The sequence below is a fragment of the Festucalex cinctus genome, chromosome 20 (genome assembly GCF_051991245.1).
Source record: "Festucalex cinctus isolate MCC-2025b chromosome 20, RoL_Fcin_1.0, whole genome shotgun sequence".
NCBI lineage: Eukaryota > Metazoa > Chordata > Actinopteri > Syngnathiformes > Syngnathidae > Festucalex > Festucalex cinctus.
In genome coordinates this window covers 13,871,021-13,886,175 of record NC_135430.1, presented here as the reverse complement: position 1 = coordinate 13,886,175, position 15,155 = coordinate 13,871,021, and the positions used below count along the sequence as shown (strand labels likewise).

At 39.5% G+C, this 15,155-nt stretch overlaps 1 protein-coding gene across 1 annotated transcript in view; it reads left to right on the top strand.

Annotated features, from left to right (window-relative positions):
- The window catches only part of map3k22 (mitogen-activated protein kinase kinase kinase 22), a 34,516-nt gene that overhangs the window by 5,056 nt on the left and 14,305 nt on the right, over positions 1 to 15,155 (top strand). Inside the window, exons 2-5 of the mRNA XM_077509344.1 lie at positions 5,416 to 5,502; positions 5,793 to 5,837; positions 12,183 to 12,292; positions 13,632 to 13,669. Of these exons, the coding sequence (XP_077365470.1) occupies positions 5,484 to 5,502; positions 5,793 to 5,837; positions 12,183 to 12,292; positions 13,632 to 13,669 (212 nt within the window). The 5' untranslated portion in view covers positions 5,416 to 5,483. The remainder of the gene's footprint in view (positions 1 to 5,415; positions 5,503 to 5,792; positions 5,838 to 12,182; positions 12,293 to 13,631; positions 13,670 to 15,155) is intronic.

Below are 15,155 nucleotides of genomic sequence, written 5' to 3'. Positions count from 1 at the left end.
ATATAGAAACCAGCAACATATCATGCGTTATCTGGACTAAAGAAGCATATTTACGTGTCTGCTTCCCAATGGCGCCAACAGATCTTTGCCTACTTTGGCGTACAATCAATCCAAATGCTGATAAATAAGATAGTCGTGATCAGCCGTTTGCTCTACAGCTGTTCCTTTAACTGCTAAGTCAACAGCCACTCTCTTTTAACATCCATAACTCATGATGAGTGCATCATCGCCTGCAGGAACCCCTTCAGGCATCTTGATGATAGCGGCTCCCTGTTGATTTGTTTGTTTGTGCGACCGTTGTCAGGCTCTCAGTCAGAGGCCGTTTTTCACCTGACTATGTGCAGGGTTGGAACGGTCCCATTTAAAAGTCGTGGTCCAGCATCAGATGAACTTGAAGTTGTGCAGCCAAATTTCGCTACAACGTGGTGGGCCAAAACAAATTTGATTTTGTGGAAAATCCTTATAGCGTTTGGGGGATGTTTTTTGGCAGAAGCCTGCACTCTTTTCCGTCAGCAGGATTACGCAAAACCTCGCCGCTCTTTGTAGAACTCCCAGCAGAGGATTATTGTGAAAGCTGTCGAAGACGCTTCCAGTGAGTCAAAATGGCACAGACAGAAGGTTGATGGAGAACCCTTAGTGACTTTTCAGGGAAGAGAGTCGCAGCGTGTTCAGTCATGAGCTCGCTGTATGGCGGCTGGCATTAAAGAAGGTAGGCAGAGAATCATTGTTAAATCTTTGAGAAAATTATGAAAAATTAACCAAATCTGACATCTTTTTTAAAATTCCAGGTAATATGGGTCGAGCATAGTGCCTGATCAGAAAGTGTGCCAATAGCCCGTTCAACGCTCATTTTAGTATTAATTTTTATCTTACTCCTTACGTTGCCTCAAAGGGGAAGTCAACCCCAAAAACTTTTTGACAATATGTTCTATGCAGCCCCACTATTGTAGTCTAAATATGTCATTCTGTTTAATATTGCGTTAGTGGAATATGTTGTTGTTACCCAGCAAAATCCAGCCGTTGTTATCCGTCTCTAGGGGCGGCCATTTTGCCACTTGCTGTCGACTGATGATGACATCAATGTTGCTTAGGTCGCAAGTAACAACCAATCACAGCACAGCTTCAGAAAACAGGTGAGCCGTGATCGTTGCCTGAGCCCTGAGCAACATTGATGCCATCTTTAGTCGACAGCAAGTGGCAAAATGGCCGTCCCCTGAGATGGATAAAAACAGCTGGATTTTGCTTCATAACTCTTGTAATATTAATCAGAATGTCATGTTTAGACTAGTGGAGTCACATAAAACATATTATTGTCAAAAAATGTTTAAGGTTGACGTCCACTTTAATGTTGTGTAGCATATTGCGTCGTCATGCTAGCTGTCCAAAAGACAAACCAAAACCAAAACCGCATCATCCTCATGAATCAACCAATACATTTCCTGTTTCAGTTACATTTGGTGTTTAAACAGTCAGGAAATTTCACCCGATAGCAGAATCACCATAACATTTTGTGTGGTGTGCTGCATTTATAGGCATGATAACTTGTTTTGCGGCATTGCATACGTTATAGGGATCCCCACGTATTCATCCAATGTCGTTCTAAGTTCTTTGGGACTCCGCGAGGATGATGTCACACATGAGATCAGACCACAAAGCAGCTGCAGAGAAAACCTTTCACCTCGCAAGTCTCCAGAGAGAGCGCGCGAGAGAGAGGAGGGAGTTCCCCTGTTTGGATAGTGACGCAACGGAGCTGAAAGACGTTAGCGTGGATGGGCTGTGACTTCCCTTTAATCAAGAGTCTTAAAAATACGACTCCAGCAGGAGGTTTTGGAGCTTTGTCCGACATCAAAGTCAGAACTCTTTTTCATGTGCTGAAATCGCACCGCAGGTTGGACCTCATGAATAATTCCGAGTACAGAGGTCCGACTCCCCCCCCGGGGAGGACTCGCTGCCTCGAGAGCGACCGGCGTTCGCCCAAGAAGTGACGCTCGCTCGCCAAGAAGTACGATCAGCGTTGGGATGGTGATCAGTGGGCGCCACTCGCCTGGCAGCATGCTGGGCGGCAGGTTTGAGAGGGGGGGTGAAGAAACAGATGGGCCATCTGGTGGCTCGCTGGCACCGGACAGGGGCGACCCGAGCATTAACAGACCGGACCGCGCAGTGTTCCGAGACCACCTGTCCGACGCTTTCATGTTTGGTCAGAAGCGCCATTGACATTGTTTATTAACGTCTGAGTCGAGGAAAAATGAACAGTGTTCAGTGTTGTGTTGACCACAAATTGCTCTGTGCTACATTTGTAGGTAGTTAAAGTGGGTACACTGCACAATTAAGACAAATATGTTCCTTCGGCTGCAACACAAACCAAATTTGTACATAAATTGGACTGTGCAGTAGATTGAAACAAGGACCCCCTGCATGAACCACAAAACTTGCTCAATAAAAGCTTGAGCAACTTGCAGTGGAGCAATCTGATGGAACGCAAAGTAGGTGATTCCAAAGAAAAAAACTGTATTTCACAAACAATACATCTTTGGCATGAGCAACGTAATAGCCAGCTTGTTTCGAACTAGTCGCATATTTTGTTATTTTACAAAGTTTTATTACATCGAGAGATTGAACTACTATTACAGGCATCGGAAAGATGGGAATAGGGGTCCTCGTTTTACAAGAAATTTTCATTCCTATGGCGGCAACGTAACACCCAAGTTGGAACAAGTTGGAATCAACTTACTGATTCACTTACAGTAGTAGTAGAAGACTAGAAGTAGAATACTTTGTTATGTCTGTATTAATCCCTCCCAGTGGTCAAACCGGGCGCACTAGTTACTAACACAGTCACGGAACGACAAGGTAACACTCGTACAATATTTAGTTTTCTGAAATTCAATGTGTTACTCTGATTTTGCATTACTTTTGAATAGCTTTCAACAGAACAAAAGTAGAACTTTGGTTTCAAACTGGTCTACTGACATTTGAGTACCGATACTCGCCCGTGTCGACTGAGTGGATTTCATCCATTTTGCAAAGCGTCATTTTTTTAAGTTACAAGAGTAAAGATTTCTTTTCTCATTTTTTGTTTTTGTAATGAAACACATAATTTTACAACCATCTTCTGTACTGTGCTTCTATTTGTCTCTCTTATTTACATTAGCACACACACTCTGAGCCGCTAAGCTAAAAGCTAATTACAGTCTAATCTGCCATGATTATTTGGCCTTGGCGGAGGTCTGAGCTCAGGTTGCAGATGTTTCGCACTCCCATTCGGCCTTTCACTCGATTCCCGTTTGCTTGTTTTTTTTGTTTTTGTTTTTTTGGTTGTTGTTTCCACACACATAAAAACACACTTTGGTGGAAAAAGAGACAGACAATCTGGCACAGGGTGGCTATTAGTCTCACTGCATGCTCTCTGTGGATAATTACACCATCCAATATATCTGTCTGCCTGTCTGTGGACATACACTAGTCTATATTTTACCCCTCAATGCCTCATAACTGCGTGTATTGGCGATGCCACATTTTTGGTTCTTCAAGTCTTTGCAATTTATTAAATGGACAATAGTGAGACACAGCTCTTGCACAAGCGTTTTTTTCTCTTTATGAGGTGGTGAGATTCTTACAGCAGCAGTTCTACAGTACAGTTTTTACAACCCCTTTCTAAATAATAACTGTTTCCTTATTGTGGACTTTAAAGCTGCAACCATATCCCAAATCACAGCTGTATCCTGTCCGAACCAATAGCAATAGATGTACTGTTATCTGCGACTGCGAACCTCGCTCTCTCCATAAACAGTGGAAAGCGAAATACAAGTTCTGTTCATTAAAACAAAAACAAACAAACAAACCAATGCAAAGTGAATACATTGTTTTTTTTCTAGAACATTCATAAAACCTTTATTGTTATGTTTAAAGTAGCATTTTAATACTAAAAAAACGGAGTGTGTTTTGAGTCAAATTTAAATACCTCTTGATATAAAGGCAATTAAATGTGACAATAAAATTTCCACTAATTAGTTGGTTTACATTACAGTGTAGTATATCTACTATAACTATATATGTACGTATTTCAGACGTAATTGAATGACATGTTTGATTATTTATTTTTTGGGATGCGTGAGTTCCAATACCCGGTATCGATATTGGGTCGATACCAGGCCTTTTTTCAAGGTATTGACCAAACCTAGAAAACAGGTGAGCTGTGATTGGTTACCTGAGCCCTTGTGATGTCATTTTCAGTCAACAGCAAGTTGCAAAATGTTTTTTTTAATAAAGGTACTAATTGTACGTGAAAAATAATGAAAAAAATCAAATTAATTATAAAAAAAAATATTAACTTTTTATTGCTATAATGGGCTAAATAAGTGAAGTATCCCTTTAATAATTATGTATTTCAGACATGATTGAATGACATGTTTATTCATGCATTAGAGTACCGGTATTCAATAATTTAATGCAATTATGTTACCTATTTGTTTTTATTTCGAGTCATTTAATTAAGAAAAAAAATGCTACTACTTTTCAAAATAAAAGTAGTAGTAGTACTACTAGTAGTAGTGACATTGCAAAAGTTTTGAAAAATCTCGAAAAATCACACTTTTATGTGTATAAAATTCCTGTAAACTTAAACGAAGTACTTCTCTTTGTATTCATATTTAAATAAATACATTGAATTTTAATGTTGCACATTTAATTTTGGTGCGTGAATATTAGCTACGGCATTACCTTGTGGAGATAAAATGTCCAACAACTTTCTCCGACATTGGACAAACATGCATGTTAGTTCTACTGTATGGAAGACTTTAAATTGTATATGCATTTTGTGTGAATGTGAGTTGTTGCTTGTCTAGCAATTGGCTGCTGTAGAACCAGTCCAGCAGGTGTGCAGACTTATGCAATTACATAATTTCAGTTTGGTTTTACGTAAAGGATTAAAAGAAAGTAGGCAATCAGTTTATCTGCCACCCCAGTGTGAGGACAGCTGTTATAGAAAATTGGTGGATGGTTATCGTAACATTTTTCCTCTGTCACCACCACTACCTGTCTTCTTTGGTCGTTATTATTATTTTTTGGTCCCTCTTGGAATGCCAGAGTGCTCTGTGTATGTCACTGTGATAACCTGAGGCGGGGGCATCGTATTTAGGGAGTTAGGGAGGGTAAGGGAGGGTTTTGGAAGCAACATCAAACACACCACAAGTCCTCTCGGAAACGACCACGACTTGAGGGAAATCACAGGATTCCGCAACCAGAAAAGGATGCACGGCTCTCACGAGAGCATCCCTGGTTAAATCACCATTAAATGCCAGTCTGGTGGAAAGTGCGGAACGTACCACCTGCGTCCTGTTTTCGCATTCGTCGAAAACACACTTCACGTTTACATGTGCGCGCGCGCGTGCTGATATTGCTGTTTGTATTTTGCAGGCTGAAGTGTCCGCCGGCGGCCGAGAGAAGTTGAGCTCCGCGCTCGAGTTCAACGGGGCTACTTCCTGATGATGACAGTAAACATGGGTGAGTGGCGGCGCACGGGCGAGCGCGCACCTTCCTCACACTTCCTCTGGCGGGAGAAAAGAAAATAACACATAAAAAAAAAAAGTGCGCAAGCGGCAGCACCAGATGGCCCGTTTTGTTTTACGACATTGTTTTGTGAAATGTTCCCTCCGTTTTATGCCCTTTAGAAGTCTGTATTAGTAGGTGTATTTCCACCACTGTTGACTATAAAGCGATGAAATAATCTGATCAATATTTTTTGTCCAAGCAGAATAAAGCAAGCATGTTTTGGCTCTGTCTTGTTTCCACAGATGACGGTCTCCAAAATGGACCCCGACAGCCCAGGAACTTACAAGGTAAATTTGCTGCATTTCCTCACAGACTAGATTTGCACTGCAGGTCCAAGTGCCCAATTCACATTTCATGCCAACACAGTAGTACCTTGACTTGTGAGTTTATTAATTCACTCCGTACCATGCGTGTAGGTCAAGTCACTTGTATTGCACATCAATTCAAATGAATGGTAATGCCATAAAAAACATACAATAATGTTGTTTTTTTTTAAATAAGAGCATAACACTAATCAACTTGACCTCGTTGCCTCCAATTAACTTTTTTTCTCCTCGGTGAGAGGGGAATTACGCATCCATTGAGGAGGAGGGAGGGAACAAGAAGGAAGGGACACCGCAAACAGGGTTGCCTTTCTGTTCTCATGCATTTTACTTAAAAAAACAAAAAAAACAAAAACAAAACAAAAAAAACGGTGCCAGCGGGTACTTGTTAGCCCCAATAAAAAACATGCGTAGCTCACGGGTTTGTTCTAAAAATAGCTCAGCACTGATGGGATACAGTGTGTGTTACTAGATAGAAGAAAACAAAACAATGTTAACATTTTTTTATTATTTGTTTATTTATTTAAACTTAACATGGTGAACATTCCTTCTTGAACAAATGTTACATATTTTGTTTAAAAATTGTGTTTAAGGGAAATTATTATTTTTTTATTTACCCATATATTTAAAAAAAAAAAAGAAGTCATTTTAAGAGATAATAACATTGTCTGAAGCTTACCGTACTCTCAAATCTCGTTTTCAAGGCTTTGACAAACTTGCACTCAGGAATTCACCCAAATAATCCCCAATCAGAAGCATGAAAAATCATGGCAAAAGAGGTGCAAGGGCGCATAAAATGAAAAAAGAAAAGAAAAAAAAACTGACATTGACACCAGTTTCACCAATCAACACTAAATTTACTGGACATGTTTATCACAACAGCGTGCATAAGTCTCAAGGACGAGGCCTGATTCTGATTTGGAGGATGATGATTCCACGTGTGTTTAAAATAAAAAAATCTTTTCACTACATCCAGCCATATATTACACAGATGCTTGTTGCGAAATCTGCATTATTCAGGCAAGGCAATCTTGATAATTTGTGTCCCAGTTGACACCCAACACAAAATTGTGTCCATCCATGTTTATGTAGCATGTGTACAGGGCAAAAAAAATATTCCAAAAATTGGTAGAGCCAAATTTTGGTGCCTTGCTTTGTGAAGCTGGTTGTGTGTGCGCGTGGGCATGCTTGTGTGAGTAGAACCGAAGTGAGTACAAGTTTGACTCTGGCTGCTAATCCTGCCGGATGCCTTTGCCATGATGTGTCACTCGGCACCAGGAAATCCCCTCAATGTCTTTATTCAGCCTCTCTCTCTCTCGCGCGCACACACTTTGTTTTGCTTGCAAGTCACAGCTCTGTTAAATCTTTAAGCTGCTGTTTTAGCATGCGACTCCGGCGGCGAAATAAGCAAATAATCATATGGCAGAATATAGCGAGTCGGTGGCTTGCGTGAGAAGTTAACATTGTAGTAGTTTGCATCCTAACTCGGTGCTCCTTCAGATGGACTCAAATGCATGTTATTGCAAATGTTTATATATCAGGTGGCTAGCGGAAAACGCAAACAGTGTCCACATCTTCATTCCTTGCATATGGCAAGCTTACAACATATGAGCACATGGCAGCTTTCAGCCAATTGTCACTTAGTGAGAGAAGCTAACGTTGCAGAAAACAGCACAAACAGATTGAGTCAAGTGCATAACACAACGAGTCACAGACGAGAGGTCTAGTGAGGACACATTTCCCTTCCAAATTTTGGCCACACTCCAATTTTTTACAAGCTTTAATATGTTTGGAAAAAGTCCCTTCTACTTTAATAGGCCATTTTTTGCCGTTTATCCAAGCTAGAAGCCTGGGAAAAAAAGAAGTTGCAGAGCAGTGATGCAATGCCGAAGCAATCACTAAGCATTGTGTAATGTTGCTAGCTGGGAACCCCGCCACCTCTTCCTCTAACGCTAGTTGAAACTTTAGCTAGATACCAGGCATCACAATTCATGTGCATTACAGTACATCGAAAGAGCAGTCGGGTCACATTGACTCTGCTGGTCCTTGGCAGCAGTATCGGCCCCCCCAGCGTTCCTTTGGGCTGGCAGTTTGACTCGGCGAGCTGGCATCTCATTTATATGCAAAACTGAAACATGCAAAAAGGACGAAATGTGCCGTTCATGACTGTAAACATGTTTTGGTCGAAGGAAAAATTTTAGGCACCATATTAAGTTAGGACTGGGATATTTACCTAGATACCCAATTTACTTTAATATCCATGTGTGTATGGAAATGGCTTTTTTATGACAAAAGAATAAAAAAACAAAAAAAAACTTTTTTTAATCTGTAACTATCTGTGAAAGAGGGTTAGCTAGCATGCTACATTGTGACATGGCCTTAGAGCCTATCGTTTTTTTAACATACAAAAATATTTTTGAATCCCCCCCCCCCCCCCCAAATTAATATCTTCATTACTAATTTCACAACGTTTATTTATTTATTTATTTATTTATTTATTTATTTATTTATTTATTTATACAAAATCCTGATAATCTGTGAGATTCAGGAGCGTTTTTTCGAGATCAATTCTCTTGAAGAGTAAACATTAGCTTGAGAAGCTAACGTAGCCGTTTATATATAAATGCTAAAAGCTCCTTTTTGTCAAATATAACCGTACCTTCAAGCACATAGTTTTTTAAAACATACAAGAAGAACTACTCAATTTTGTTTGTCATATACACGCATTGTTATGCTGTGGGTTTGGACATGAGCACGTTAACAGTAGAAGGGTTAGCATTAGCATGGGAATCTAATATTGCAGTATATGTCTTCATTACTTTTTCTTGTCAAGCATATTGATTTTGTACCATGTTTTTCAAGTTCCCTTCAAAATGATTATATAGGTCTCGTTACTAATTTCAGCGTGTTCTTTTATTTATTTATTTTTTAAAGCCTATTAAATTGTACCTTACATCATCTTAAATAGTTGAGGAACATGGTGTTTGGACAAGGGTATGTTTGTCATGTCATGTCATCACGCTTAGTGTATTATTCTCTAGAAATCAAGTAATTACTATTAGCCAAGAAACTAACATAGCAGACTAAACCTACAGTACCCACAATCAATGCCCCTTTATGTCAAAAGGAATTCGTTCTAGACGCTTACGGAGATGAACGTCCTTCTTCCGACAGATTTTCGGATTGAATTGACGAGATGACGGCGAGCCCACCGTCAGCCTACGTTCCCAGACTTTCCCAAAGGCGATCCCACTTATTTTCGGAAGTGTTGACAGCGAAGGGCGAAACGTTCGGCGGCCCCCTGCCGTCGCCCCGCGGATGACAACGTTCTCATCCCGTTTCATCACTCGTGCGTTTCTTGAAAACGTGTTGCTGTAGACACACACACGGGCGCACGCAGGCAGGCCTCTGTTTGTTTTGTATCCTTGACTGCGAGCACACAGTGTGGTGTGCGGTTCTCGGGCTGAAACAACACAGAGATGAACAGCTGCCAATGAGAAACAGAATGAAACTGCCATGGTATTCATTTTCGAACATTTACAGTCTAGTATAAAATGAAATCAACCACTAATGTAATGTAAAACATCACAAACACACACAATCAAGACTTTGCCTTCGGTATACACGGCTGCTAGACAGATGGCTAGCACGAGATGCTAACATCGCAGTCTCTGTCAAACACTCTTTCAGATGCAAATAACAAGCATATGAAATTCAGAAAATGGTTGGAGGAATTGCGCGAGAAGCTAGCGGGACAATCTCCATCTCTACTTTCTTGACAAACATAACAAACAGACGGACTCAAATGCGCAGCAGCAGCCACAGATCATCCAAAATCTGAAAGATATTTTCCCCTTGTGTCCATCCATGTCTTCGTGAGTCAATAAAAAAAATAAATAATTAATTTCCTTAAGTGGAATAATTTGTATTTAGGGCAGACATTGTGAGTCACTTCTTAACATGACTCCAGTTAGACATGCCACTGGAGGCGATGGCTTACATTGTAACTAGTCAGAATATAACTGACCTTCTGTGGTATGCCAGCTATGTCATTGTCCTATCTGCTTTTTTCCCTATCCATCACTTAAACAAGGAAAGGACACACTTACCGTAATCGCATCTTGTCATCACAAGTGGAAACTTCCGACTGGATTATCATTTCATGGTTTCTGTCCAAACAATGACAACTTGTGCGATAAGGGATCAAAGTCGGCATACGCCAGTACTGCTGATGAAACACTATGAAAAGTTCATATCTCGATCGGCAATATTTGCTAACGGGAGTGGCACAAGTCAAGACATTAGGTACACTTTCACAATCTGATGGTATGTAAATGTTCAGAGTATTTCAGAAAAAACCCATGCTAGACAAAAAATACACAAATATTCTAAAACACAACACACAAATGTTGTGTAAAAAATGGGGTGTGCAATTAATCGAAATTCAATTTCAATTTCAATTATTACACTCCACAATTACAAAATCAGCATAATCGTAAAAAAAAAGATTATTAATACTAATTTTTGAGTTGTTTAAAATTTTGTACCTTTTTTTAAATGTTAAAATAACTAATACATTTTGTTTCGTTCAAAAGAAACTTGTAGTGTTTCAAAGAACTTTATTTGTCATAACATTTTTTATTAGTTTTTTATAAATAAATAAATAAATACATAAAAATAATATTATTATAAATTCTGTTTGGTCCAAAAGAACTTACAAAAAATATTTTTTATTTTAAATTGGTCTTAATATTTTGAAATGCTTAAACATTTTCTTGTTTTGTACCAAAACATAATCGTTTGAATGATCGTGATTTCAATTATTGCCAAAATAATCGCGATTAATATTTTTCCCATTATTGAGCAGCCCTAATATCTGAGACCAAATGTACTAAAATAATGAAAATAAAAATCCATAATCTACTGCAAAAGCATTGAAATAATTATTTTAAATTATTTTAGTTCAGTTGGGCAGAAAACTAAATATTACAGAGAAAATGCTAAAAAAAAAAATCAGTAGAAATAAAAGTGTTAGCCACCAAACAAATAAAAATAAATAATGGAAAATATATTTGAGAACATAACAAAAATGAATTAAACATAGTTGTTCATCCTTTTTTGCAGTTAAAACAATCACATGAAATAGCATTAAGTGGTTGAGCATATTATTTCTGCCACACCCTTCTTAAACTGCACAGACACCTTTAAATCTGTCAGGATGGACTAATTCGACGCTACACATACTAGTATCGCAGTGCATTTAATTGCCCTGTTTGTCTGCGTCTGAACATGGGCATCTTTCTTTTTTTTGTGTGTCATGACCTCTGAGAGATCCAACCAATGAGTTGTGAATGTCTGGTCTTTTAATTACAAAGAATGCGGTCTTTCCTGCTGCTGCTTTTGCACTGTACAGTGTGTGCGCTTGGCGTCTGCGAATCAACAAAGCTCCTCTTAAGATTATTAAAAGCCCCACTGGCATAATTGCTTCTATTAAAGTCACATGCTCGTGAACGTGGGAGAGTGCGGCTCGACGTGTGTGCTACTTCTGCAGCTGGAACAAGGTTTCGATGAATGTATTCTCATGCTTTAATCAACACTTGTGCTGTTGTTTTAGGGCATATGTAAAAAAATAAATAAAAAAATAAAAAAATAATACTACATATTATGCCAAATATGAGAAAATCTAAAGTTCATGTCACATTTGCTAATGGGAGGGGCAAAGTAATAATCTAAAAAAACTGCACAAAAATAATAAAAAAACAAAAAACAAAAAAAAAACAGATGTTACAAAAAATATAGATGGACAAGTAAAAAAAAAAAAAAAAAAAAAAAACTGCACAAAATTTTGAACTGCTTAATTTATGAAAAGCGAATAGGCGGATGTCCACTGCACAGCAAAAGCAGATCATAATTACCAACACATGATGGGAGATAATTATTAGTTTTCATACATTTCAAAAGTGCTTGCATAGCTGTTGGTTTGTGTGTATATCCGGACTCTTTGTGTCTTACGTGGGAGGCGTGTGGGCGTGCGGACTTTGAACAAGACACGAGATCATCACGAACAATAAAAACTCTTGCAAAACAGAAGTTACTCAATGCAAAAAAATGTGAAGGAGGGAAAGTGTTACCTGGACGCCTCGCCCAGAAACTTCGCTGGCGTTTATGTGCATAATATACATACAGTGAACCCCAATTCATACGTTCCAGACTCACAATTTGTGAAAATCCGCCATATAGTTTATCTACAATGTGGGTCAGAGTCGCGATTGCATATAACTCCGTTGTTGTGCTTTCTCGCCCTCCTAGATGACGAAGAGGCACTCAACTCCATCATGAAGGACCTCGCAGCCCTCGGTTGCTGCTACACTCAAAACAACAGCCACAAGCCCAAGAGCAGGACCTTGCTGTACAAACAGGTAACCAACATATAGTGTGAAAAAATTAAAAAGTGGTAGTTTATATTCACGTCAAGTTTATTTCTATAGCCTTTAATCACACAAAAGTCTCAAAGGGCTTCACATGCCCACAGTTGACAAATATCAATGATATCCCCTGATCGAGCCACAAAAGGGCAAAGAAAAACTAAAAAAAACAAACAATCTCAACAAACATGGCTGACGTCACGCTAAACACAGAAAATAAATCTGACATGCTTAGCTGAAACCAACACACCACAAAGTTGGTGAAAAAAAAATAAGCTAAGCACAACATCCCAGAGCACGGCGGAAATATGCCGCAAACATGGTGGACGCTGCGCAAAACACAGCACTCCAAAAACAATAAAAAGATGGTGGACAAATTGCGCTAACAACACTCCTCGCCACAAACATGGCTGACATGCTTTGATGAAAACGACACTCCACAAAGATGGCCGACAAATTGCACTCAGAACAACATTTCGCAAAGATGGCTGAGGTGCTGCGCTGAAAACATTCCACAAACATGGCCGACATGCTTGCTATACTGAAAACGACACACAACTAAGATGGGGGGCAAATTGCGCTAAAGACTAACATTCCACAAACATGGCTGACATGCTTGTAATTGAAAAAAATATATTTGTGTTTGTTTTTTAATGAAATAGTGAAAAATAATGATCTCGTAGCCTATTTAAGACTTGAGTCTTCCCAAAGAAAAGTGCAGCCAGAGATAAACTATTAACGATAAACAGGGAGTTTTAGGGGGTGGGGGTGAGTGGGCGTGGCTACACCCGCCTCTCAACCAATCAGCCACGCTCACTCTCCTTCGCCATGACCTCACGGAGACTTGCAGGCTCCTCCGGATTCCTGCTCCCTCGGGTGACGCTTCTAAAAATAGAACTGCTGCGATTGTGTCATGCAATCACGTCACATGATGGTGTTATCTGGAATAGACCGGATGGTGTCCAAAGTCTGGCAAAGGGGCCCTTAATGTGTGGCCCTTTGTTGTTTTGAATGGCCCTCATATAAATAAAAAATAAATAACTAGCCCCCGAAGCAGTTGCGTCACTTTGAAGTCAACTAATGCAAAAAAAGTAATAAAATTCAATTTATTCCTGAAATATTTTGTTTATTTTGAGTTTTTGAGTGTGATAAAGCCCCCCAAAAAGATAATAGATTGCCGAAATGAAGCGATTTCTCATCCGCGCTAGAGCAAAAACAGTTTCAGTAATATTTGACAGACACTGATTTGAGTTCTCGAGCATTATAGCATAACTGTGAATCACATTTAAGCTCCCTAACTGCCCTTCTGTTATTGTTGTTTTTCCTTCAACAGGATTTAAGAGTCAAGCTGGAGCATGAGAGAGAGAAACGGTACGTATCCCAGCCTTAACTCTTCAATCCGCAGCTCTTTTTTTTTTGTTATGCCGGGGATTTTGTGTCAGGAGAGGGGGAAGAAATCACAGTTACATGCTCGAGTAGCATGAAGAGAAGGAAATATTTTTGGTTGACATTTAGTGGAGGCCTTATGTTTCAAGGCTCGGGAAGATGAAGTCTCACGAGATTGTGCCGACATCGTACTTTACGAGGGTTTGAATGCCAAGGTTGGAGTTGTATTTTTCTGGGGGGAAAAAAAAAAATGTCTCTTCAACTCTAAAGTGGCCATTGGTCTTTTGAGGCATTTGAGTTTTATTTTTTTATGTATTTATTTTATTTTTGCACAAACCTCCATGTGTAGCCTAAGTAATGCACTATTTAATTCATATATTACATCCACGTAGAATTTACGAAGCAGGTGCGGATCCCCGGCGTCTTCAATCGCGGAGTAGTTCTACTTTATTTGAGTTTGACTACATTGTGGTCTCTTTTTTTTTTTTTTTGTAATTGCGTGTCAGTTCCGAATGTTAAAGTCTTACTTAAAATACGGCCCGTACAGTTAATAAAGTGTTTTTACGACAGCCTGGAACAAATGAATTGGCTTCCCGTGATTTGGCCGCCGTCCGCCGGTCTGCCTGACTCAGTAGAACCATCGCCCGTCCACAATGGAATCTAATTGGACCGTTTCTCTTTTCATTGGCAAGCAGTTCGGGGCAGGAAATGGGAACGGACTCCTTTTTTTTTTCCCCCCTTCTGGCTTCGCCTCAGGGCCGAAGAAGCACTCTTGAGCTCTCTCTGAATATGTATACATTATATATATATCATTCAACAGATGAGACATCATCTCCAGATGGATTCTCCACTTTATTTGCAAATTGTTCCAGTCAGACTAAATGTACTCCACAGTCACTTCACATCAAGCACAAATAAAACTATCTGTTCCAAATTATAGTGAATCATTCAACTTGTCATTCTAAGAAGTGCAAAGAAATTACCTCTCTCCACTTGGCAAATGCGATCCTAGCTTTTTTTTTTTGTTCTTCTTTACGTAGCTAACGTTTAAAGATTGAAATGTGAATTACTGAACGATACAATGAGTTATTTTGGCATAAATCTTTGCACTTTTTAGTGATGTTCCTGAAGCGGAGAACTGTGTGCGCGTTCCCACATGCTTGCTTTTTGACAGGAAGGAAAGGCATATCTGTTTGGAGCAGCATCCTCGAAGCAGCGCTTTATCACACACATCATCTGGGAGTATAAACAGAGACGAGGAGTGTTTAGTTGTGATCTGCAGGCCGGCCCTGTCTTCCCAGAATCCTTTCGTCCAATGAGGAAACCAACGAGCGCTCATTAAGATAGGGACAGTCTTGTCCTCTGATGGGGAAATGACGTGGATAAAGCAAGGCATTTTTTTTCCCCTTCGATATCAGTCAACCTCAAACTTTGTAAGCCATGCCGTCCTTTGAGTATCCCAAGAGACCTG